This window comes from Pseudopipra pipra, chromosome 25, assembly GCF_036250125.1.
Source record: "Pseudopipra pipra isolate bDixPip1 chromosome 25, bDixPip1.hap1, whole genome shotgun sequence".
Lineage (NCBI taxonomy): Eukaryota > Metazoa > Chordata > Aves > Passeriformes > Pipridae > Pseudopipra > Pseudopipra pipra.
The window spans coordinates 4,356,732-4,382,602 of NC_087573.1; the positions used below are offsets into that span (position 1 = coordinate 4,356,732).

The 25,871-nt window shown below is 50.5% G+C and overlaps 1 protein-coding gene across 4 annotated transcripts; it reads right to left on the bottom strand.

The window, feature by feature from the left end:
* Positions 1-12: 12 nt before the first annotated feature.
* On the bottom strand, positions 13-25,861 carry DENND2C (DENN domain containing 2C). Of its 4 annotated transcripts, none has more exons than XM_064636042.1 (19): positions 25,570-25,861; positions 17,898-18,797; positions 16,201-16,349; positions 15,541-15,653; positions 15,006-15,173; positions 12,136-12,232; positions 11,374-11,418; positions 9,072-9,259; positions 6,883-6,992; positions 6,341-6,410; positions 5,933-6,010; positions 5,042-5,182; positions 4,243-4,391; positions 3,684-3,861; positions 3,315-3,356; positions 2,261-2,366; positions 1,157-1,396; positions 791-877; positions 13-240 (listed from the first exon to the last, which is right to left on the bottom strand). In XM_064636042.1, the coding sequence occupies exons 1-19, from the start codon at positions 25,635-25,637 to the stop codon at positions 209-211; spliced, it is 2,961 nt and encodes a 986-aa protein (XP_064492112.1). In that variant the 5' UTR covers positions 25,638-25,861; the 3' UTR covers positions 13-208. The 4 variants fall into 4 exon arrangements, 3 of the variants coding, with proteins under 3 accessions (XP_064492112.1, XP_064492114.1, XP_064492113.1); XM_064636044.1 differs by lacking the exon at positions 25,570-25,861 and adding an exon at positions 23,313-25,489; XR_010425209.1 differs by lacking the exon at positions 13-240 and adding an exon at positions 2,744-2,760.
* Positions 25,862-25,871: the final 10 nt, after the last annotated feature.

A 25,871-nucleotide genomic window follows, 5' to 3' on the forward strand; every position in this document is an offset into this window, starting at 1 on the left:
AGACGGGAAGGATTTGGATCCGTGAGCTGGTTATTGATCCACGCGCTGGATCTCGATCCGTCAGTTGGATCTCGATCCATGAGATGATTGTTAACCCTGCACAAACACACACACACGGAGCCCCCGCCCCGCACAGGGAGCCCGGCCCCGGGCAGGGCCCGGCGGCTCCCCCGCCCCGGTCCCGCCGCTGTCCCGCAGCAGCGCCCGGTCACTTCTTCTGGAGAAATTTCATCTTGTTGCCTGCGGGAAAAAAAACAGCTCTAGGAGATTTATGTGAGGGTGGGGAGAAGCTGTGGCTGCCCCATCCCTGGAAGTGTCCAAGGCCAGGTTGGACGGGGCTTGGAGCAACCTGGGCTAGTGGAAGGTGTCCCTGCCCATGGCAGAGGGTGGAATGAGATGATCTTTAAGGTCCCTCCCAACCCAAACCATTCCATGATTCTGTGAGCTGGAGACATGCCAGGAGCATCTGGCTGAGTCACACATGGCCACACTCTGCTACAGACACAACTTCTGAGTGTGTCCTCAGCCAGGATTACAGTAAGGATCAAGCCTGGGCATCCCCCAGAGCAGCACCTCTCACAAACTTTAGATAAAGATGCAAAAGCTTAAAAATAAAAGAAAAATCTTGCACAGTGTTCGGCATCTCCTGAAGGGGCAAATCTAAACAAAGGAACACAAGTGCACAAGGCAAAGAAGGGGCCCTGCTCTCCTTTGCATCAAATTAATTATTCAATAGCTAAAATTAATTAAAAAAATTAAAAATCAACAAAAATCAAGGGTCTCCCTTTACCAAGGCTGCGAAGGATTTTGTTCATTCCAGTTCGTTCCGTCTCTGGAATACTCTCCAAATACTCCAAGGCACGGACCTCAAAAAGGCCTAAAGAGAAAAAAATCCGAAAAAATTAAAAATCACTCATCTACATGAGCTACTCCACGCTTTACCATGTGGCATCTTCTGTGCTTAACAAGGTTATGAAAGGAAAATCCTGCATGTAGTGTCTGTAACCTGCAGGATCGAGCCCAGAAAGGAGAGATGCAACAACTCTTTGCTTCATAAGATGAATTTTGTTGAGTAACTGGAAGAGAACGGGGCTATCCCATATGCCAAAATCCCAACAGGACAACTTTCCAGGACAAGAAGAAAGATCAGACCTACCTTTGACCACGTTCTTGCTCAGCTCCCGGTCCTGGATGAACCCTGCAAACATCTGTGTTTCCATGAAGAAGTGCAGGAAGTGGCGCACGTTGCGGGACACGTGGGATTTGCGGAAGGGCTCCCGCTGGAACACCCGCTCCCCCTTCTCCGTGACGTTCATGTGCAGGGAGTAGTGCCCAACAATCTCCACAAAGAACTGCACAAAAGCCTCAGAGACCAGCGAGTTCAGAGTCATGTCCCCTGTGAGGAGGACACAGAGGGATTTCCCATCACTTTGGTCATTCCTCTTCTAAAGGAGAAGCAGCTCTTAGGTCCTTCTTAGCTCTTAGGAGAGCAGTGACCTCAGTTATTTTTCGGGCTGGCTGTCTCAGACTATGAAATCTCAGATGACTCTTTGATATCAAACAGGTCACAGCTCAAATATTCAATTTCCCATGTCAGCTTTGTGCTGCAGCTGGGACAGGTTCAATTCTAAAGCCTTTCCAGTAGTTAAAGCATTCAGAATTCCATTTTTCCTGCCAAACATCTCGTGTCTAATATGCTGACAGCTCATAACAGGCTAAGTTTAATTCTCTTAAAGAATTAGACAAACTACAGAACACAGACCCACTGGAAAACTAACTTTGTTACTTCTCATGTGTATGGAATTACATCATTTGACAATGCCATTCTCTGCAGCCATCCAATGCTTTTTAAAACTCTCACACTTCCTTATCTGATGGATTATGTATAAATCAGTCCAGCTTTGAAAATGATCTGTCAGAGCACCTTCTAAAGTACAGAAACTCTCTGTTTGAGAAAAGCATCGTCTCTGCCACTTAAGAAAAATCAAAAAAACCTCAAAGCACAGGAAGTGATGCCCTTGGCCCAAGGAAAACTACAGCTCTGCACATACTGATTGTGAAAAGAGGAACAACTGTCAGCACACCAAACTTCTCACACGTTCACAAGCAAGATGTCCTCAGTGGGATCACAGGGAAACAGCTAAAATGTCCCTTCTTAATGTTTATTCCCATTTTCTCATTTTTATACCAACTCCACAGCAGCCATAAAGATCTGCTAATGGGAAAACACTTTTCCACAGAAAATTTTCCACAGAAGTACCTTGTGTGTCACTCTGCCCATGTGACAGGATTTCACTTCGTTCTTCCAAGACTTGTACAAGTGCAGCCTGGAGTTTATGAGGCAGGATCTCATCCTCATCTGATACCTACAGACAAAAATTGGCCAATTGTGTTAGATCCATCATCAGCAGAACCAGGGAACAGATGAGAAATACCCATAACGTGCCTAAAGGAGTTGGAGGGGAGTTACTCTGGGATATGGTGGATCTTGGTGGAGCAATGTATTTGTTTTGTAGCCACAGAAATGAAAAATATTTGCTCAGCACCCTCCAGACACGTTCTGTTAAAGTCACACACACAGCTGGCCAACACAGAACACGTGCTACAGCCACCACACAGACTCAGGCTCATTTCAGCAGTGAAAAAACACACAGCAACAAACAACAACAAGTCTGTTGAGAAAATATGACAAGTCTCAACCCTCAAAAATTGGGGTTTTAAAAAAAACCCAATCCTTTAATACCTTTCTCCAGTTGCAGGCTGCAATGCAAAACAGGACAGTGAGGTGAGGGAAAGGAGAAGCAAATATCCTCCTGAACTAGTAATAAATATCCCAGTTTGTAGGTCCTTGTCTGGTGATGCAGAAGCACTTTAGGTGGAGTTCAGCAAAGAAGCACAAGTGAACTGTGATAATTTGTTCCCTAGATTATCACTCCTGGGGAAAACAACAACCCAAACCAACAAACACACCTCACCTAGATGAGAGAGGACAAAGTATTTTACAGAACAAGTACAGGGAGAGACAGCCAGAAGGCAGCAGAGAACCTTAGTGATCTCCTTCACATAATAAACCAGGTATCCATTTTTAAATTCAGCTCAGACAAGCAGCATCTTTGGCTATGCAGAGCTCTCCATATCATGCAAATGGGATTTTTAAGCCTGTTCCCTTCTCTGTCAGTCCAAAGGGATTACAAGGTATTTCTTCAGCCACTGGAGTCTACATACAAACACCAGCTTATCCTGAGTGCTTGTTTTTCTTTCTTTCATTGATGCCTTTTCCTGGCATGAGTGACTGGCACTGTTATTTCACTCACCTCTTGCAAGAACTTGTCGGCACAAAGATCAACAATGAGAACCTGAGGAAAGATGTACAAAACACACTGACTCGTAACCAGGTATGTTGCTGGACAGAAAATAAACCCAACTTTTTTTTTGTTGTTTTTTTAAATGTCCTGTCACACAAGTTCTGCCTAACTGCAGCCTGTGTCTAAGAACAGTGAATATTCCTGTCTCTAAGAACAGTGAACATTATTTATCTTTGATAACACTGGAACACCCTGACCGGTGTCTGCCAAGTTCACCAACTTCTCAAAATGTTTGAGTTTATATTAAGACAGAATCCAGAGATTATTCCAGAGGGGGCAACCTCATCCCACTGACACTGTCCCTCACCCCATTCTCACCTCTTCTATGGGCAGGTCCTGGAGCTGTGGTAAGGAGCAGGAGAGAATGCCAATAAGGAATGGGGTCGGAGAGCACACGATATCGATCATAGAGGCTGGCAGGACTGGGATGTAGGTGTGCTGCCAGGTGAAGGGGTAAAGTGTTGCAACAGCAGCGTGGCCACACTTAGACAGAGTGCTGGAAAGGTGAGAGAGGCACAGGGTGGATTGTCAGTGTTTCCTTCAGGTCTCAGCTCCAGCCACAGGTTAGAAACGCTCAGGGCAAGTGTTTGTGTGCAGCAGCAGAAGTCCCGTGCACCCACTTTTAAAGTCAGTTATGGGGAGCTAAAACAGCATCAACCCAGACTAAAAAGGCAAAGTAGACATATTTCCTCTTGTGTAAACAGCATACTCCAAAATCTAAGCATGCACATGTTGTGTGGCAAGTGCAAAAGGTTTTCAAATGCAACTAATTACAAAAAGAGGCTTGCACATGGAACAGGCCCAAACGCAGAAGAAATAACAGTATCCAACAACAGTATCCTTCAGAATGAACTACTCCCTCACATTCAGTTGTTACCTTAAGTTGTCAGCCACAAAGATGACCCTCCTTTCCAGCAGGAGAGAGGCAAAGACCCGAATGGTGTGGGGGACACTGAGACACTGGAAGAGGCACTCGAAGTCAACGTGTTCGAGCCGAGAGTCCAAGGGGCGGCAGAGCTCCATCACCTGAGGGGTGAGGGAGACACAGAGTGCTGGGGGAGCCCAGAGCTGCTGCCCCTCAGCCTGCAGAAAGGAGCCCGAGGTCAGAGCTCATCAGGGTCTGCAGCTTCCTCACGAGGGGCAGCTCTGATCTCTGCTCTCTGTGATCAGAGACAGGACACAAGGGAACGGCTGGAACATAACCAGGGAGGGTTATGTTGGATATCAGGGAAAGATTCTCCCCCCAGAGGGTGGTTGGGCACTGAACAGGCTCCCCAGGGCAGTGGGCACGGCCCCAGGGCTGCCAGAGCTCAAGGGGTGTTTGGACAATGCTTTGGGGACAGGATGGGATTTTGGGGTGTCCTGTGCAGGGCCAGGGGTTGGACTGGATGATTCTTGTGGGTCCTTTGAGCTCAGGATATTTTATGATCCTAACTAGGGCCCAGGCAGTTGGTGCAGCACAGAGGATTCCCCAACAGCTCCTCCTTAAAAAGCAGGGAATCACTTCCAATGTAGGGGATTCCACAGAGAGCTGGTTTCTGTAACAACCTCCCTCGCGACTTCAGGGCATTTTCCTCAGATTAAATATTTACAGGCAGCATCACTGCAGTTTGCAAAGAGGCTCTGTGTCCCAGAGACCCCACTAACAGAGGGAAGCCCATCCTGATCCCTGTTACCTCATCCCCTGCTCCAGGCAGGAAGCTCCTGACGGTGATGGTGCGTCCCGGGGCAGGGAACGGAGCCTCCATCACGCTGCGCATGAACGGGTGCACCAGGGCTGGGGACATCTCTCTCCTCTTCTCCACTTCATCCAAAATCTGCAAGAAAACACATGGGGCACCGGTTCACTGCTGCTGGTGAGCCAGGGGAGGTGGGAGCCCCTCTTTGAGCATCCCAGGCTATGGGGAAGCTCTTCCCCCTCGCTTGGGACCCTGTGAGAGCCCCTCTCAAGTGCCTGAACAACCAAACAGGAACAGCTTCCTGTGAGCACAACTCTCCATTCCCCAGCCTCCTGCTACTGGAAGGAAATGTCTTGTGTGTAGCAATAAGTTCTCATTATTTAGAGGAGTAAGAGGAGCAACATGCCACCACCCTCCCCAAGAAACCTTCCTGGAACATTGTTCTAGAAACTCTCTGCTCCAACAATCACAATCAGCTTTCATCAAAGTTTACCCCTGTATTCTGCCCTTTACCTGCAGCACTTTTCCCCATTCTTCACCTCTTTATCTCCCCTCCTCATGGTGCTACAAGAAACAAGGTGAGATCTACCCCATTCCCAAAATGATTTTCCATTTCCAAGTCATGGAAGAAGAGGATGAAGGGGCACCCTCAACAACACCAGGTATCAGAAGCCACTTCCTGACAGTAATTGCTGAAGGACCTGTGTATTGGCTCACAGGTCTCTGCACTAGTATCGTTTTATTTTCCCTCACAAAGCAAAGGCAGCAAGAAACCCCCACTCTCAGGGGATGAGCTGCAATCACTAAGCAATTCTAGGCTTGACAGAAGCATCCTCCTGGAGCTTGCAGGCTGTCAGAGACTCGGGTGACAGGCTGTCCCCAGCTCACCTTGGAGAAGAGGTTGAAGCAGCCCAGGCGGCTCACGATGCAATAAACCTCGGGCAGGCGCTTCCCCTTCCCTTCTGGCTGAAAGGCAACAGCAACAGCTCTGCTGAGAACAGGGGTGCAATGAACAACCCAGCCCTCACACTGCAGCTCATTCACAGAATTCCTTCTGCTGCACTTCCCTCTACACTTATAAGATTCCTGAGGAATGCCCAGTTTCAGGAGCTGTTTCATGCCCAGAGCCTGTTTCACTGTTTCTGGGGATCACCATGACCCTTCCCGCTGCATTTAAAGGGTTGGTACCTCCACAGCAGCACAGGCTGCTGGAAAACCACCTCTGATTCATGTCCTGCACCTGACTGTGCCTGTGCAATGCATTCTGTACCCTCCAGCCCACACACAGACCCTTACCAGGAGCTTCTTGCAGTACCCAAACCAGCGGCTGCCGTCCTCACCCGTCAGCACGAAGGAGAACGTTTCACTGGGGAACAAAAGGCAGGGTTAAATCAGGGTTAACTCACCACACAGCTCAGAGAAGACACTGACAAAGCACACAAAATAAAGCCATTCTCCTTCTGGTCATGTTGAAGATCCCTGGCTGTGGTTAGCAAGGACTCCAGGCTCTGTTCAGGAGGAAAGCCTGCAGCCCATGGGCTCTCACTGAGCTATTCCAGCTCTCCTCCTTCCCAGCTGCTTCTCCATTCAGCCAAGGAGAGCAGAAGCACTTCCAGCCCCAGCAGCTGGTTTTGGACAGATGTCACAAACTTCCCTAAAGGAAAGACAGTGCTTGGGCAGAAGCAGAACTCTGAGCCCACGTCCCCACCTCATCTTCCCCTGCACAGGGGATTCAGCCTTTCCCATTTTCCCTTGCTCTGGCTGCAGTTCCTCTGGCACACACCAAAGCTCTCAGCAGTGCCTGTTTCAGGCACAAGCATTCAAAACCAAGTCTTTACCTTTTAAGGTCTGATGCAGGAAACCAGTCTTTGGGATCTGGAAAGCAGAATCTGGGAATGACCTTTAGCCTCTCTTCAGTATCCTTTGACTGTCTGAAGGGATGTTCAGGCTGGAGGGGTAACACATGCATTTGAAGTCACTGAAGTTGGTGCACAGCTGCAGCATTTAAAACAACAGAGAAAGCATCTTCCTGACACTTCCAAATGCTGATCCATCAGATAACTAATGCACAGGTACAGGAGAATATATTCTGAATATAAGAGATTCCCACTTCCCTCTTGCATTTTTCCTGCTGACTGGACCTTTGTAAAACGACCCAGCTGGTCTTGGTAAGAACACAGTAAGGATTTACAAGCACTCAAGTTTATTGGGGAATGAAGCCAGAACTGACCCCCCAGATGATGGCTGGGTCAGCCTGCCTTGGTTCTATCCCTAGGAGATTTGAAAACACTAACAGGAACAGGAATGTGTTCAGTCTGTGATGTGCAGAGATCACTCATAACTCGAGTGCAACAACAGTCTCTGAATCACACAATCCAGCTACACCACGTGTGGGTTCAAATCAAATCCCTCAAAGACTAGAGGCCAACTCTCCATACTCAAAACTGCCCAGAAAGGGCAAAAGGAAGGTGTTCAAATAAGAGAGATCACATTTAAGCAGGAAATGCCCCCGAGAAGTGAAAAGTTTATGGTGTAAAGCTGGTTTTAGACACTCAGCACATCCAGGCTATTCCAGTGTCCCAAGCTGTGACAGCTCAAAGGAACATTAGGAAAACAGAACAGCATTTTCACAGAGTAACAGTTGTACAAAAGCTTTGATGTCCTTGGGCACACAGCCCAAAGAAGAGGGTGACAGCAGATTACTTGGAAGCAAGGCTAATATTAGAAGGGAGGCAAGTCTGTAATCAGAACACCTCCATAATTACTTGGCAATCTTTCCTGCAAAATCCCAGTATGACAGTGTCCCATCATAAGCCACTCATCAAAACACTTTAACTTGAGCAGAAAATAAATAAATACTGAGAAAGTAATTTGTTGTGTCAGTGCACTTACAAAAGCCAGTAAAGAGCCACATGGCAGAGCTGGGTTGTCTGCTGGGGCAGCAGGAGAGGAGCCCTGCAGTGCCCTTCCCAAAGGCAGTGGACAGACTGAAAGGTTGCAGCTAAATCTGCCACATTCCTTCTTTTCCCCTAACACCCTCAAGTTTGCACTTTTAGCAAGTATTATTTATGTATTTTCAATTTTAGCCACTAAATTAACACTGTGCACTCTTTCTGGCTGTAGTTCCTTATCCATCTTGTGAATCCAGAGCATTCACACATTTAAGACACGGGAGTTACTAGTCCATAAATCCTTCAGGCAGCTGGAAGTGGGACACTGTGGGTCCTGCTGGGGTCCCACATAACCCCCCCTCAAGGAATCTGACATCTCCTATTTGGATGACATGCAGATTCCTTAATGATCTCTGGCTCTCTCCTGGCAGCACAGCCAGAATTCCTATCTTTGTCCTGGTTTCAGTGGAAGGCAGCAGTACAAGCCTAGGCAGTGACAGCTGAATATTCATTTCAATCTGGAACCACAGAAGCATCAAGGCTCCATCTCAGCCTCATTACCGTGTACACTGAGCCATAACTCAGAGTCACACACTGATTTTGTCACCCACCTGGGCTGAACAGCTTATTTCAAATGGCTCGTGGTAGCTACAGCACTTCAACTTCCACAGCTCTCCCCTGGTTGGGGGGTTGGTACACATAGCTTTGCCTTTTTATTGTTATTTTTCTCAAAATAGCGTCAATAAGCATAAAAGCCCTGGGATTCCAGTTCCTGTGCACCACCAAACTGCTTCACTCCCTGCTGACAGATCAGACTGCCAAGATGAGATCCTGCCAGCTTTGGGAATAGAGCAATGCACTCCCTTCCTCTCCCTCACCTGCCTCAGCAGGTATCACAATCCTGTGTGGATTTATGATACTTCCAGGAAATTTGAATTAAATAGGAGCCTTCCTAGTTCCTAGTTCCAAAAAAGACAATAAGCTCATTACCAAGAAATATATTCAACAACCTCCCAGTGCCATACATTAGGTCTGTAACAGAGCAAGGTGCTTCACATTCCAAGCCTGTATCCCATCCTTAGGAGGGGAAACGCTGCTGAGTGTGTTTTGTGGGCAGGTTTCCAAGCAGCTCCTACCTTGCTGGGGAACTGCTGGATGATCTGTGGTGTGTAGGTCACCTCAGATGGCTTCCTGAGCAGGGACACCACCACAAAGAGCTCAAACAGCCGCTGCTCCTGCAGCTCTATGAGATCCCTCTCCAAGGTCTGGTAGTGCGGGTTCCTCTTGGAGGCTGCCTGGACCTGCCGTGGGCACCTGTGGTGACCTGGAGGGAGGAATAAATCCCAAATCAGCCCGTGGGTGTCACTGCCACACACCTGCAGGTCACAGAAGAGGACTCATCATCATCTCTAGAGGGGGAAAAGAGATGGGTGGATTTGCCTGACATCCCTCCTTCTCTCCAGGGATATGGGACACCTCAAGCTCCTCAAGCACAGAGCTGCCCTTCTCCCTGGTGACAAGTGACAGGATGACAGGAAAGATTTCCTCACAGGAAGGGTTGTAAAGCATTGGCACAGGCTGCCCAGGGCAGTGGGGGAGTCACCATCCCTGGAGGTGTTCATCAAACGTGTGGATGTGGCACCTGGGGACGTGGGTTAGTGGTGAACGTGGTGGTGGCACTGGGTTGATGGTTGGACTTGATGACCTCAGAGGTCTTTTCCAACCTCAACAGTTCCATGACTCAGACAGGGAGCAGCTCTGCAAATCCCTCCTGACCAATACCCAGCATTCTCCTGCTGCCCCTGATGTCCTTCCCATGCACCTCGGAGTGATGTGCTGTGGTAATGGCTCCAGTAAACACCAGTAACTGCCAGGCAGCGACTCTAAAGCAGCACTGGCACTCAGGAAAGGCAGAGCCAGTTTCCTGGCCAAGAAACCTCCAGGCTGGGGTGTCCTGACAGGCAGTACAGACTCACAAGCACAGGCACAGCACTCTGACGTCAGAAATTCCTGTGGCCCAGGCACCGTGACACATTCTAGACACTTTCAAACAACTCTCAAACCAGGCAGTGACTCAATCACTGCATTTCTGCAGAGATTCTTCACTCTCCATTACTCTCCTAACCATAAAAAAGTGGAACTTCATTATTTGTTCCAAGTTAAGGCCTTTTGTGTGTTTCCCTCCAAGCAAATGAAACTCCTAAAACAATTCACAGAATTCCAGAAGGGTTTGGGTTGGAAGGGACCTTAAAGATAATTTTGTTCCACCCCCTGCCATGGGCAGAGACACCTTCCACTAGCCCAGGTTGCTCCAAGCCCTGTCCAACCTGGCCTTGGACACTTCCAGGGATCCAGGGGCAGCCACAGCTTCTCTGGGCAACCTGTGCCAGGGCATCACCACATCAACCAAAACCAAGGAGGTGTTTCAAGTCTGTAGTTTGGGTCTGTGATCAAACTCAGGACTGTGGAACCAGACAAACACCCAAGTGACTTCTCCCCAGAGAAAAGGGCATTTCACAGCACTGTATAAAACAGAACAAAGGGAAGGAATTAGGGGGGGAATAATCTCAAGTGTTGGCAGCAAAGCTGACCAAGGACCATCTCCCAGAAGACACATTTTAGTTAAGTGTGACTCTACCAACCCCAAAATTAATCTGTCTCTTGTGACAGGCAGATTAATGGCATTAAACCTCCAGCACTCATGGGAAGTGGCAGAAATAGAGGTTGGTTTGTGATGCCTTAAAAATCTATATTATGTAAGGTTTTAGTAGAGCTCATTATGACTTTTAGCTGGCTAAGTACCTTCGTACAAGATTTCTGAAAACGCTGTTTAACATTCCTTGTGAAGAATTTCAAGATTTTAGCAAGGTGAAGAGCTACTCATCTGTAGAAATGTACTAAAAAAGACACATAACAGAGTCCCACTACTTTATATAAGTAGTCAAAGCTACCCAGAGGCCTTGAATCCATTGCAGGGAGGACAGAGATGACGAGGAAGACCAAGAGGAAGATGAAGGAGTGGTCATTTCAGGACCACTGACTCAAATTCGGGAGGTGTGTCAGGGGTGGGGCAAAGGTGGTATTGTAGGAGATTTGGGAAGTGGGTGTAACAGATGATGTAATGTCTAGATATTGCAGTATAAAAACTGCAGAACCTCTGTAATTCCCTCCTTTGGGAATGATTCCTGAGCACCCAGCCTGCTGTAAATAAATGAGTGCTTTTTGTTTCTAATACTCAGAAGAGTTTCAAAGAGTTATTTTCTGGTGTTCAGGCATCATTTGTCACAGCAGCAGCTCCCAGCCTTGGAGCTGGGAAGCTCTCAGAGGTTCCCTTTCTCTGTCTCAGCAGAAGTCACCACTAATTGTGCTCATCCCATCAGAGCCTTAGCCAAGGGTGCAGTGCTGTGGGGACAGGACCAGCCCCTGTGATTCACTCACTTTTTGGCTGATTTTCCGTATCGCTTTCATTCCCACTGGTTTCACCTGAAACACACATAGTTTTCACTTATTAGCCATGCAGAAGGAAGATGGGCAACACCCAGTGTTGGGAAAGAGAGACAACTCGAGACTCATCAGATCAACATCCCTCAGGGCTGCCCACCAATCCTGCCCAAAGCACCAGCAAAGGGCAGCTGGTGCTGCCAAATGTGTTACAACAGTGAATTTCAAAAAGCAGAGCTGATATCAAGTCACTGTTGTCAGTAAATGACCTGAAGGTCAGCTGAACACAGGCAAAGAGCAGAAACCAGGGGCTTGTTTGATACTGCTATAGAACTTTGCAGAGCTGCTGAACAGAATGTACTATAAATAAAGACCACACTACGGCTACAAAACCAGAACAACACAGGAATATCACTTTAGAGGCACAAAAGCAGTGAGTGGAGTAGTCAGAGGTAGTTCTTGTGCCAAGTGGTTTTCTGAGGAATTTTTGGCTTTACTCTGCTCCTTTGAAAAAGCATTTTTATCCAGTAGCTCAGCTCTTCAGGCTCAGAAACTTCCACTTGTGACAGTGTTAAACCTGGGTTAGGCAAGTGTTGCCAATCCTAGTGATGCTGAAAGCTCAATTCCAGCCACAAGACGTGGGGTTTAGCACTGCTGTGTCAGCCCAGCACGGGGTGGTGGTGCCAGGCCAGGGTGTACAGGAATTGTGCCACTCAAGAGGTTTTATAGCACAGACAGTGGTGCTGGAGACCCCAATACCTTTCACTGGAGGTGCTTCTCTCCCAGCAGGACTGAGCAGCTTCACCTTCTTCTTTCCACGCTTGGAATCAAAGATCTCCTGGATTTTCAGTACCAGCTGAAATCCAAAGCAGAATCAGAGGTTAATGTGAGGGTTCAGAAAAGGGTCTGGGGGTCAACCAGATGGAGCCCAACAGCCCTAATCCAGCACCACGACACTTGGGAAAAGCTGCCCAAATCCTGGCAGGAACCCTGGCTCAGAGGCTGGAGCACTTCTGGCCCAGCTCACTGCAGAATAAAGGAGCACAGATTTCTGCTGCAGCAGAGGGGTTCCTGTGAGCACAACCCAAAGCTGACACCAAACTGTGCAACATTCTGGAAACTGTCACACTTCCTTTACCAAACAGCAGAAGTGACAAACTGTCTGGCATCACATCTCCATTTTCTATTAAAAGCCAACTGCAAAGGCACTTACAAGAGCATCTTAAAAACCCTGCACCACAGAGGACTCGGAATTCCACACATTCTCCAGCATCCCAATTCTTTCCAAGCCCAGAAAGAGCAGGGCTCTCTCACTGTACCTTGGAGCCTTTTTTTGGGGGGTTGTTTTTTAAGTTTGCTGCTGCATTTGGATGTCAGCTCAAAGAAGTTTCCCAAAGCACAAGTCAGGCACAGAACAAGGCTGCTCCAAGCACAGTCCTTGTTCCAGGGTAGTTTGTTAAAATGACAGGATTGGAGCAACCTGGTCTAGTGGAAAGTCCCTGCTCATGGCAGGGGGTGGAATGAGAATGAGCTTTTGGAGCCTTTCCACCCAAACCATTCTGGGATTCTGTGATTTTTGCATGGGTGAAGACAGAGAGTGGGACATAATAACGGGTTTGTGCTGCAGGGACACCACAGACCTGATCCACTGGAAGAAAAAGGTTGGAAGAAACCATAGCCCAATGCAGACTAAGCTACAGCCATGAAAGAAGGGTCAGCATTTAGACACTTGGAGTTGACTCTGTTAATCTTCCTCTACTGGTCACAGCACCCCTAAAACCAGAGTCCTGACAAGTTTTGTGACCCTGTCACAGGCTGCCCTGGACCTGCCCCTCACCTGCCAGGAATGCAGTGCCACAGGGGCTCCCTGGCTCCCAACATCAAAGGCGGCTCTTGCTTCATGTGAAGAAGGATTTTCACTGGGTGCAGGGAGCAGGTCAAGTTCATTCTTGTCTCAAGTTAAGAATTCGTTAAACTGAATGTAGGAGGGTGGGGCCCAGCCATTTGTCACCACAAATACTACATAAAAAGGAAGATATTCCAGAGAACCTGTTTTTCAGCTCAAGCCTTCATCCCCAGCACAGCAAACCAGGCTTAAGCTCTTCTTTTCCAGTCGATTTCTCCCCATTTTCTGCCTCAGCCAGCCCTCCCAGCACAAGGAGGCAGCAAGGAACAAAGAGCCCACAGCACAAAGCAGTGCTTCTCCTGCCAAATCTGCCTTCTTTCCCCTTTCATCCAGCCTTACCTAGAGAATTTCCATTTCTGTTCTGATTTTTGTGCAGCTGAGTCACCAGTACAAGACCCTGGGTGTGTTTAGGGCAACCATATGTTTCTCAAGCAAAAAGTAAGTTTTTCTCTATTTAGACTCCAGTCCTTTTCTCAATCTCTCAAGCAATCTTGGCTCAATTCCTCAGGAGCAAAGAGAATCAAATGCTCTTCCTGCATGTGAATTGTTACCAGATTTTTGGAATAGGTTTGCTTCTGGAGAATGTTTTATTTTCCCTCTCCAAATGAAAGATACTCTCCATCACAGCATTTTAGTAATCTTGCCATCTCCTTCCTGATTTTCCAGACCTACAGTTTGTTTAGAAGCACAGACAGGAGTTACTTGATACTCCAAAGCACTTTAAAGGTTTGAAAAGGCTTTTGCAGCTGTCCAACTCTACCTCACAGTCCTGGGCAATCTGAGCAAAGACACGTGATTTTCACAAGAAAAAAAGATCTGCAGAAGTGAAATGATTTTACCATGGTAAAATTAAGTCCTTGCCACTACCACAAGTGGGATTTGAGTCCCATGCACAAAGTGCCACCACAGTGGAAGCTGCAGTTCTCCTACAGCACATGCTGCATTTTATCACTGAGGGACACAAGCTGGTAACCAATCCAAGTATCTACAAAGGTTCCCAAGGCATCAAATGAGAATTACAACAGTCCTCTATGTGAAGATGGATTTAAAGCCTTCCTCAGTCCTCTGGCCTTTGCAGCCAGGCAGGAGGGAGAGGCCAGAGGGGACAACTGTATGAAGGCTTTGTGAAATGCACTTATCCCTGTTTGCTCCTCTTCACCTTTAGACCATGGAACAGCTGTTCTTGATGCCAAGTCAAGAGCTCCAAGCCAACATGCCAAGGAACCAAGGGCCCAGCTTCCCAGAGCTATCCAATAACTCAGGGCCTGCAGTGAGAACTTAAGGATGAGTCTGAGCAGTCACTGGGAGCAGGGAACATCCACACACCATGGTACAGGACTGCCCCTTCAGCTCCCAGAGAGCACAAAACCAGCATCCTTACACTCCATGGAAACACTGGGAACAAGGCTTAGATGACAAAGCAGGAGGAAGAGCCTGTAGTCACACACAGCCCTGATTTCCAGGTCAACACTGAGTACTCTGTCAATTCTTGGCCAACAAATCCACCACTGTCCCAGCTAGAACCGGCCCTCTGACCCCCCAACACCTGCCCTGCCACTTGGAGAGGGAATGGGATGAGCAGAGTCACTGGTCCACACACACAGCAGCACCCAGCAGCACCCACCTGCCAGGCAAACAGCTCTGTGACCACTCACAGAGCACTTGCAATGCAGCAGGAGTTTGAAATGCCACACAAGAACAACATTTCACGCTTAAATCTCACCCAGGGCAAGTTCTTTCTCCTGCTGGCAGCCTCCACTGCTCGGAACAGCTTCCACTCAGACAGGGTGACGGGCAGAGAGGTGTCCTTCACCACCCTCCCTTGGAAACTTGGCTGGGAGGGCTTCAGCTCAAGAGACTTGCGGCTGAGGAAGGCAGGTTTTGGGGGAGGCTGGAAAACAGAGTCAGAAGAGATGGTAAAGCAGGAGATCAAGCTTTGGTCCAGGGTCAGAGTCAAAGGAGTCAGATTACAGGTGGCAAATCTGCTCTACCAAACCCTGCACCCCACCCCACCCACTGAAGTATCTCACCAACACTCTCTTGTTCCTATTCTTTTGCTCTCTGGCAGCTTCATCAACTGCCCCTGCCATGCCTGTTCATTATTTACATTACATATCATTTACATTAATAACAAACAATAAAAAATAAGGAAAACCAATGACTGGCAGTGGAGAATGTGGGGCTGGGGGTGAGCACAAAGTAGGGCCCTTATGAGGATGGCTCTGCAAACATCTGACCATTTAATGCCCCCACCCTACCTTGGGAGCCCTGCTGATGCTCCGGGGAGGGGGCAGCTTCCAGACAGATGGGACCTTCCAGAGGGGTAAGGGCAGTGCTCCAATATCTTCATAAGGGTTCTCTTTTGCAGGACCTGGAAGAAACATTGGATGGGGGATTTATGAAAGGAAATAAAGCCATGTATTCCTGCAAGGAATATTAGCAGGGAAAGTGTGTAGTTATGAGCCAAGCTTTAACAGGTCTGAGAGACCTGTTTTAAGATGGGTTCCCACCACTCAAATATCCTTCTAACCCACTGCCATCAACTTGGTAAACTGTACATGGACACAGCAGAACAAAACACTTCCACCCCTGCAGAGAAAGCAGCTCTATTGCAAAGCAGCTAATTTGGCAGTGTTCACACTGATCTCTGGGCAGCACTCGAGCAAAGCATCCAAAGAGCTAATAAAGACATCAGTGTAGCACAGACCAACCCCAGTGACCTTCCAGGACACCTGAAATCAGGCTCTTCACATGCAGATAGTTACTAACACCAACAAAGAACCCCAGATGGGGAAGGACTTAAAAAGCCACAGAGCTGGAAAGGGCTGGAAAGGATCCTCATCCTCACTCCTCCCTCCCCAGCAAAACTGCAACCCTTAAATAAAGTGAGGGCATCCCCCAGAAGCACGGGCACATACAGATGATGTCCTCGTAGATGTTGTCCTCTGACTGTGCGTAGACCAGCCTGGATCCTGTGGTGCCATTTGTCTCCTCCCGAGGTCTGTGGGAGCTGGTGGCTGCCCTCCGGCTGCGGAAGCCCTGGATGTCCTCAAACTCAAAGGATTTCCTGGAGGAAAACCGGTGTAACTTCTCCTAAAGGCACCTGCCTGTACCAGTGAGTTGCTGTCTCCAGTCCACACATGGTGTGGTCCCTCCTTGGGGCCACCCAGCACATGGATGCCCCACTCTGGACTCTGATTTCCAAGTGTTGAGGTTTAACCCCTCAGCCCCACGCAGCCACTTGCTCCCACCCACGGGATGGGGCAGAGAATCAGAGGGTAAAAGTGGGAAAACACATGCATGGGTCGAGATAAAGACAGTTTAAAAGGTAAAGCAAAAGCTGCACATGCAAGCAAAGCAAAACAAGGGATTCATTCCCTATTTTCCATGGCAGGGAGGTGTTTGGTATCTCCAGGAGAGCAGGGCTCCATCACATACAACAGTGACATCACTCCAAATGTCTCCCCCTTTCCTCCTTCTTTCCCTAATTTTTATTGCTGAGCACAACATCTCACAGTCTGGAATATCCCTTGGGTCACTTGGGGTCAGCTGTCCCTGCTGTGTCCCCTCCCAACTCTGGGTAAGCACAGCTCAGCAGTGACTGACACACTGCTGTGTTATCAGTATTTTCATCACAAACCCAAAACACAGCACCACACAAGCTGCTAGGAAGAAAATTAACTCCATCCCAGCCCAAACCAGCACATCAAGTGAGTCCTACTCACTTACTCTGGAAGGTTTTTAAGTTAAAACTGAAGCTGGAGGCTCCATGGCCAAGCAGGGTCCAAGTGAGTCCCATCCTGTCAGAGGCAAGAACCCAAAACACGTTTTGCAGACTTGCAGCAGCACTCAGAATCAGGGCACTGCTTTCTACTGGACCTCTCCTACTCATGCTCAGGGTGTTCATGCATTTGTGAGCTGGCATTTCAAAATCATGGCACAGAGGTCACAAAGGAGCTGGCAGGGATTCAGCCCGGAAAACTTGGGTTGTTGCCACACACTTTGCCACTGTGAAAGGTTTCAGGACCTCGAGCCTCTTCCCTGATGGTCACGTGCACACTTCTCTAGCACAGCTGCCCCAATTCTGTAAGCAGAACTAGCATTAAGCTACCTCAGAGGTTTTTTACACCCAGGAAAGAGGGAAAAACAGCCAAACTTATTGCAACAGGGGAACCCACGCTCTTCAACTTTAAGCAGCAAGAGAATCCTTCACTCCCAGGAAAGCCAAATACTCAGCAGCCACAGTGCCCCAGCAGAAAGCCAGTCTGCAATCCACAAACTGCAGCTGAGGGCAAGCTCAGGGCAGAGCAGCAGGCAGGGAGCAGGCAGGTGTCTCCCTGGGGCCAGCATATTGTCACTCCACTCTGTTCTAAGGTGTGGGGCTGACACCTGTTTGGAGCCTGTAGCCTTCTTTGCAAGATTATCAGCAGCAAAAGCAGTGCACACACAATGCTGGAAAGGGGATACTTTCATCCAGGAATATCCTCTCCCCTTCAGCAGAGGCATCAGCAGCAGTAGCACCTCCACAAGGGTATCGTGGCAAGCAAGCTGCTTAAACCCATCGAGAAACTGAGGTAAGGAAACACGTTTCAGACATGAGAGATGAATTATGTACCTCTGGGCTCTCCCTCTGATCCTCCTGCTGTCCGTTCTCTTCTCAGGATTGTTGGAGGATGACACCAGGTCCCTTCCACACTGCTTTTGCAGGGGAACTTCCCTGGTAGCACTGGAATCTCTACAACCACCAGCACCCTTTTCTGCCAGGTAGCGGAAAGTCCTACAGGGTTTGGGTGGTGGGACAGGAGCTGGCTCCTCCTCTTGCCCCTCAACCTCAGAGTAAATGTTTTTCAAGCTCCTCTCTGCCCCGCAGAGAGAGTCCACTCCTTTGATTTTCAGTTCTTTTTCCGTGGAGCCGGAGCCCCCTCGCTTCCTCTGAAGGTCCAGGGGAACAGGAGGGGCTTTGCCAGGCAGAGGGGGATCTGCTCTCCTCCACAGAGCTTGTGAGGTATAGAAGTTCCCTGGGGGCAGTGTCACCCCTGGGTCCAGGAAGCCTGTTTGCCCCTGTCCTTTCCCCTTGGCTTGGGAAGCTGGGCCATCACAGCCACCAGTCTGCAAGCAGGTCCGTGCACCTTCCCTGAAGTCCAACCCCAGGCTCTTTGGATCTTTGGACCTGCCCTTCTCTGTGTGCTCTGGCTTCACGTTGGATACAGCATTGCAGCTGGGATCATACTTCACCCCAAAGTCCTTTGGCTGCTGCCTCTCCTTGCCGGGGCAGCCCCGTGTCCTCCCCTCCCACTGGGAGATCTTCTGCTTGATGTTGCGGCAGTGGCTGCGGGAGAGGGTCTGCACGGCCGAGCGGGAGAAGGTGCCGTCCACAGAGCTCGTTGGGTGCATGGCAGGTGCCACTGTGCTCACAAACACCCCATCTCCAGCCTTGGCCAGGTCCTGCAGTGTCCTGCTCACACCCAGCGGTGTGGGAGAGCCCCCGGGCGTCAGCGCTGCCTCCTCGCACGACCTGGGGACAAAAGGGACACAGGAACCATCAGCTGCGCTCCAGCCATGAACTTCAGGACTTCCAGCCCCCCCTGAACTTCAGAACTTCCAGCCCCCATGAACTTCAGAACTTCCAGCTGCTCCCTGGCAATTGCTGAAGAACATTCCAACCCAAATCACATGCTCGGGACGGGCTTCCAGGGCGCGCTCCCCACAAAGCCTGTTTGTGCAGCGCACATTTGGGAGGGTTAATGAAAGGAAGTTGAGGCCTCACCGGCTAAAAAAAACAAACAAAACACCACAACAGGAACAAAACACAGTTAGGGATCCCAAGGGTCCAAACCCAAGGAAATTATTTCATGGAAGAGGAACACAGCAGCGTGGATCTGAGCCAGCCCCTCTGCTTGGACCGGCACAGCCCGGGCAGTTCCTCCTGATGCTCTGCACTGCTCAGAGCACCTCAGGCAGCACAAACCCCTGCAGCACTGTGAGCTCTCCACTCAGCAGAGACACAGCAGGACATGAAACACCACCTCTCTAGAAAGGGAACCACATCTACTTCTCCAGAGAGGCAGCAGCAGCAGGACCCTGCAGCTTCACACAGGACAAGAACAGCTGTGATGGCTGGAGAAGAGCCTGACTCTGGAGGAGTGCACCCTCCTCCCAGAACTGCTCTCCTGCTGCACAACACAAGTAAAAACCTGCCTGATGTTCTGTTTGTCAACACCTGACCTACATTTGCCGTCAGAGAGACGGGAGGGCAGTGGTGCCCAGCCTGTGGTTTGCAGCCAGGAAAGTTTTAACAAGCAGAAGAAATTGGTGAGTTCTCATGCTTAGGAGAAAAATTGCCCTGTGTTAAGATCAGCAGAAGAGAAGACACTCTAAAGGAACACTCTGGCTTCTTCTACCCAAGCAGAGCCTGCACAAACAGGAGCTGTGATGTTTGAGACTATCCCAGTGTATAATCCAGAGGATACAGCAAACATCCTCCAGATATTCCAGCAAGGATGGCAGGTGAAACCACCAGGGAGAACTGTGGTGGCTGTACAGACCCAGCACCTACAGGTCCAGGATGGCCTCAGCACAGACATTTCACGTGTGGATCCTCAGCCTCAGAGCCCTTTGGCTCTACCTGTAGCTCACAAGGCATCCCCCATAACCTCAGATATGCCAGCACAGTTGAAAACTCATCCTGGACAGAAGATAGCAGCCCTTAGGCTCTAACAAGCTCTGTTCCTCCCTTTCTCTGGGCAATTATCCCATCTCAGAAGTCCCAGCCCTCCAGGTCTATTTAACATTCCCCATTTGTGTTAGGAGACAAGCTCAGCAAAGCTGGGCTCAGGCCAGGGCAGCAAGCCTGGCCACTCTGGTTTTGGTAACATTCCCCTGGCACCAAGAAGTCTCGCTGCAAAAGGCAGAACAAGCAGCAAGCAGTGCCCATTCCACACATGCACAAAACCAGAGGATCTCAGCAGAAAGCAATCCAGAGTCACTCCAGGTGGGAACAGGGGCTAAAGTCACACCAGACCTGTACTCAGGTTCCACCTGACAGACCCAGCCAGCTCCCACTGCCACACACATGTCCTTCAAAGCTGCTGTTTCAACACTCAGCCTGCACTGACTCACCAGAGCCTGTAGGAGTGGGCAGAGCCAAGGATGGGTAGCAAACCAGGCTGGGAGACAGAGGAGCTTAAACCTGCCTGACAAGGATGCCCCATGCACCAGGCTGGGTGTGGAGAGTCCCCACCACAGCACAGACCTGCATCCTTCCCACTGCTGGCACCACACCTCAGATTCCAGGCTCCAGTGCTGTCCCTGGCACTGCTGACCCGCTTGACTGAGGCATTTGTGGTGCAGTTAAAAGCAAAACACCAGCCTTGGTACACCTACTCGACATCACCAGTGAAACAGCTCACTGGTGAAGGACATCCCAGGGCTCCCCAAGCAGTTCAGGGATGGTTTGGGCACGCAGGGCACCAAGCCTTGGCTCTCTGCTGCCCTGTCACCCTCCCCCAAAGCAGCACTGCTCGCTGTGGGAAGCAGCTCCCACACTGTGGGTTCCTGCAGTCTGGCATTGCTCACCACACTGTCCCAGACAGCTGCCAGTAACTCTCCCACTCAGCAGTGAGCAGGATAAACTTGGACAATCTGGGTAAGCACAGAGCTGGGGATATTTGCTCCATCATCAGCATTCCAGCCTGCCCTCAACGCTTCCGTAGCCAGGCCGCTGTGAGACCCCTTCCTGCAGGGCAGCGAGGGGCCCCTGCCCTCTCCTATAAATAGGCATTGTTGCCAAAACATCCTGAGCCAGAGCAGAGCCATCCTTCCTCCATCCCTGTCTGCACAGCCCTGATTAGCAGACAGGAAAGCAGCTTTCCCTTTTCCTGTGCCACTGCAATCACTCTGCAGCAGCAGCTCTCCAGGATGCTCCCGAGGACTGGAGGCACAGGCGGAGAAGGAAAGGCTCTGTCGGGGTCAGCCAGGTGAGGAGAGGGGTGAAACAGCCTCCTGAGCCAGTGCAGCTTCACACCAGGCTCCTTCACTGCCCTCCAGGTCTTCAAACACGGGATTGTTGGATGCAGAAATAGCACTGGGAGAGGCCGTGAAGGACACTACAGTGCAGAGCAACAGGTTTATCCACAGGACTAAGCACTTCCAGACCAGAATTCATGGAGCATGGGCAGCCCATGCCCTCAGCAAGCCCACACGCTGCACCAACAGCTCCCTTGTTTCCCAAGGGAATATTGAGAGGGAATTCCTCTCCGAATCCTCCAGCTGGCAGCTCCTCTGGGAGCAGCCTGGCAAAACATCTGCATGGAATCACAGAACATGCTGAGTTGGAAGGGACCCACAAGGATCATTGAGGGCAGCTCCTGCCCCTGCACAGGACACCCCAAAATCCCACCATGTGCCTGAGAGTGTCATCCAGCTCTGGCAGCCTCGGGGCCGTGACCACTGCCCTGGGGAGCCTGTTCAGTGCCCCACCACCCTCTGGGGGAAGAACCTTTTCCTGCTATCCAGCATCCACGAGGACAAATCACTGCACAGAGCAGGTTGAGTAGCCCTGCACAGCTTTCCAGCTGGGTCCATCCCTGCTGTGCCCAAGCAGGGCAGCTCTGCCAGCCTGCCCAGTGTCCTTCCTCCCATGACTCACGTTGGTGAGGGTGCAACACAAACTGCCTGTGCTGCAGCTTCCTCAGCCAGACAGACACATTCCTGCTTCCTCATATCGAGCCATGGCCCAAGTCAGCCCAGTGCTCCTGCCCTCTCCCACTGCCCACATCTCTGCTTCCACAACAGGGTCACCTTCCACTAGACCAGGTTGCTCCAAGCCCCATCCAAGCTGGCCTTGAACATCTGCAGAACAGGACCCACACTGAGCTTATTCCCTCTCCTTCACCATAAACCTACCACAGAATGTTACTTCCCCAGCCCATGCAGCTCCACACACCAGCTAGAGAAGTACTATTACTGAGAAGGTGAAGCAACAAGCTTCACTCACCTGAAAAGCCAAAAAGTTTTGAGTGCAAAGCAAAGATCTTTCCAAGGCACATCACTGATCTCAGAACTACCAGATACAGCCAGACACACACAGCTCCTGGCTCATCTTAAACACAGACAGTAGAGCACAAGCTCAAAGCTTCTCCCCTGCTCAGTGCTCTGCCAGACACAGCCCTGAACTGCCTTTTCCAAAATAACCATAATAAGGGGGAGAGGAATTCAGCCCTTCACCTGCCCAGGCTTGCAAGGCAGTGGCTGGTATCAAGAACCAGGCATTTAATCTCTTGTGAGCTTGGGCAAGGGTAGAGACTGATCCTTGGAGAAGAAAGAGCACACTGGGGTGGTGGGATCCAAGCAAAGACACCCCCAGATGCAGCCCAGGACAGGCTAAAACAGCTCAGGGACATAGAACTGGCAGAGACCACCTGGGTCTGGCAGCCAGCACTCGTATCAGGCACGACACACATCATTCCCATCACAAACTAACCAGATTTGTGATGCTTCTCTCCTGAGATCTCCCAAACTCCTTCAGCGGCTCTCATGTGCTTCCCAGTATTTCCAGAGAAGCCAAATTCATCATCCTTACTGCATCAGGACTTTACAGCAGGTCAGCGTAGTCAAGAATACTGAATTATTTCACTGAAAGCAGCAGTTTGGGGGAAAATGCTATAATTTCTAGACTAAGTGTCACACATTTCTCCCTAACTGCCTCTCTGATCCCAGCTGCATGAAGACAGCTTCCAAGCCTTTATCCAAAGGAGAAGAATGAGGCACGTTCACAGCACATGACAGGTAGCCCTGACTCTTTTTCCAGTCCTGAATGCCAGAGAGCACATTACACATTTTCCATGCAAAGTCTCGAGACAATTCCGTTTCCTGAAACCGCATTCTCACGGAGAGAAAGCTGCCAGTGCTTTTCAAGAGTAAAATACTGCCTAGTGCTGAGGTCAAGCCCACCCACTGCAGGTGCTGCTGGAACCCCACAGCCCCCTGCCCACGCCAGCAGCTGAACAAAGGCACTGACACAGCTCCTTACCTTGTCCTGCTCCACAAAAGGCACAGGAACACACAAATCACCGACTCGGCGAGTCTGTGCAGCTCTGAAGCAATTTCCTTTTATGAGAGCTGTGCAGTCCCAAACCACCCAAGAGACCTGCTTGTCACCAAGCCTGCTGTGTTAGTAGCCAAATAAAAGACAGTTTCTGTTCTTCTGCAGTCTAGGGAAGCTGCCAGCTCGTTCCTGGAGGGATGAGGGCACTTCCAGCACCGCAGGGACCCCTTCCAGAGCTCCCAGCTGCTCCCATTCTGTTCAGCTCCAGAACAAACATGAAGCTCCTCTGAGCAACTCTGCCATGCTGATGCCTGACAGACATGGGCAGTACCAAAGCAGCAGATTTTATATCAAAATAAGTAACACTTCAGGAATGCAGTGTGCTTAGTCATTTCCATCTTGATACAAAGCAACTCTAACCACGAGGTATTAACTCGTTCCATGCTGCTGCATCTCACACTGAGGAACAGTTCTGCCTCATTAGATCCATGGCCACGTAGAGCACAGCCCCTGGACACAGAAAGCATGATGCTAATCCTAATTACACTGTAAAAAGATATTAAGTCTGACCTCTGCCATGAGGTCGAAGTCTTTTGTACTGATGAGAAAGATATATCTGGATCTTTCAACTTACAATCTTTTTCTAAAGTAAGTTTTTACCCATGCTAAAAGAAAAACAAAAAAAAAACCCAAAACCAGAACCTTTTAAACATGTAAGCCCTGAAGGCTTTTATACCAGAGGACACAGAACCCACACTGTACTATTTTTACAGTCGTGGGGTTTGAACCTGACTCACAGTATCTGAATGCCCAGGGCAGCAATACTGACAACAGCAGTTGACTCAGCCCCTACACCACGGGCTGGCTCCCATCCCAGGAATGCTGCAGCTGCACACAAGGACTAAGACCCAAGGTGGGCACAGAGTTAAAAATCAAACACAATTTATCCTGGAGCCATTCCTTAGTGCCACCACCAGAGGTGAGATTCCAGCTTCCCCCAGGGCTGACATCACCATAAAGCCACGACCACCTTTGTGGTCCACAGAGCCCCTGTGGATTTACATGGGCCACCCCAGACAGGCTGTGTGGGGCCACCACAACCACCCATTCCTTTGGGAAAGTCTCAGCAGCACCATGCAGCTGCCCCAGGAAGCTCAGAGGGTGCAGAGCAAGGTAACACCATAAAACCTCTCAGACATCATCTAGATAATGTGTTCCAGAGCTGCAGAGAGTGAGTCACATCCACACTGGAAGACTGAGATAAGAACTTTGCCAGGCAGCAATGGGCAGCACTAGGACTCAGCATTCCAGGTCAGAGCAGAAACCACAGCCACCACTGCCCAAATACACATTTCCAGGGGCTGCTTATCCTGCAACTGCTCTTCTGCTTCTCTTCCATCACTTGCTGATACAAGTCACGGCTGTGAAAGAATTGCTCCCACCACTGCCTGGGCTCTACCACACTCGTATCAGCCCGGTGCCCTCTCAGACAGGCTGTGTTCAGCCGTGGCAACTGGAACAGAGGGAGCAGTGAACTGGGAGAGGCAAGGGGAGGCTGGTCCAGCGTGCCAGCCCACACCCTGAGCCCAAGGACTCTGCAACCACTCGGGCCTGAGCACCTCAGTGCAGCACAGCACAAACACTTAATGCCACCGCAAAAAATCACACAGCAGTACGTTCTTTGCCCTAAATAAACTCAGTGCAGAATCACAGCGTGGTTGAGGTGGAAGAGACCCAGGCTGGAGCACCGACAGCAGGGTGTCTCCAGGACGGCTTTTGGATATCCCAAAGGACGGGAATACGCTGCAGGATCCCTGGGGAGCCTCCCCCCCATAGTGAATATGTGTTTCCTGGGGTTCAGAGGTGTTTCCCGGGGTTCACCTCCCGCGTGTCAGGCTGAGCCCATCCCCGGACACCACCGGCAGGAGCCTGGATGGATCCCCCGGCACCCTCCCTGCACGTAGGGACGAGACAACCCCCCCGGGCTCCCCTTCCCAGGCCGAGGGGGTGGCTCTCCCCCAGGACAGCCGGTGGCTGGATCTGTCACCTGCTCCCTCCCGCCCGTTCGCCCGCTGCCCAGGGTGAAGATGCTGCACCGGCCGCTCGCCGCCTGTCCCGGGCCGGGGACACGGGGACCCCTCGGGGCCGGCAGCCGCGAGCCCGGCAGTGACTGCGGGAAGCCCCGAACCCCCTGGTCCCGCAGCCCCCGCCCGTTCCCGCCCGCGCCCCCCGCTCGTCTCACCGCGGCCTCGGCCCGCTCCGCCACCGCTCCCGCACGGCGCGCCCGCCGCGCACGGAGCCGCCGCCCATTGGCTGGAGTACCCGTCACTCATGTGAAAATCCCGCCCACGGGTGCACGCAACCGTCTACCATTGGCTGGCGCGGCCGTCACTCACACGGTAACCCCGCCCTATATCACAGAGACCTCTCCCCGTCCCGCTCCCGCAGGACGCGCCCAACGCGCACGGAGCCGCCGTCCATTGGCTGGAGTAGCTGTCACTCAGGGGAGACCTCGCTCTTACCCCGCCCCCACGATGACGACAC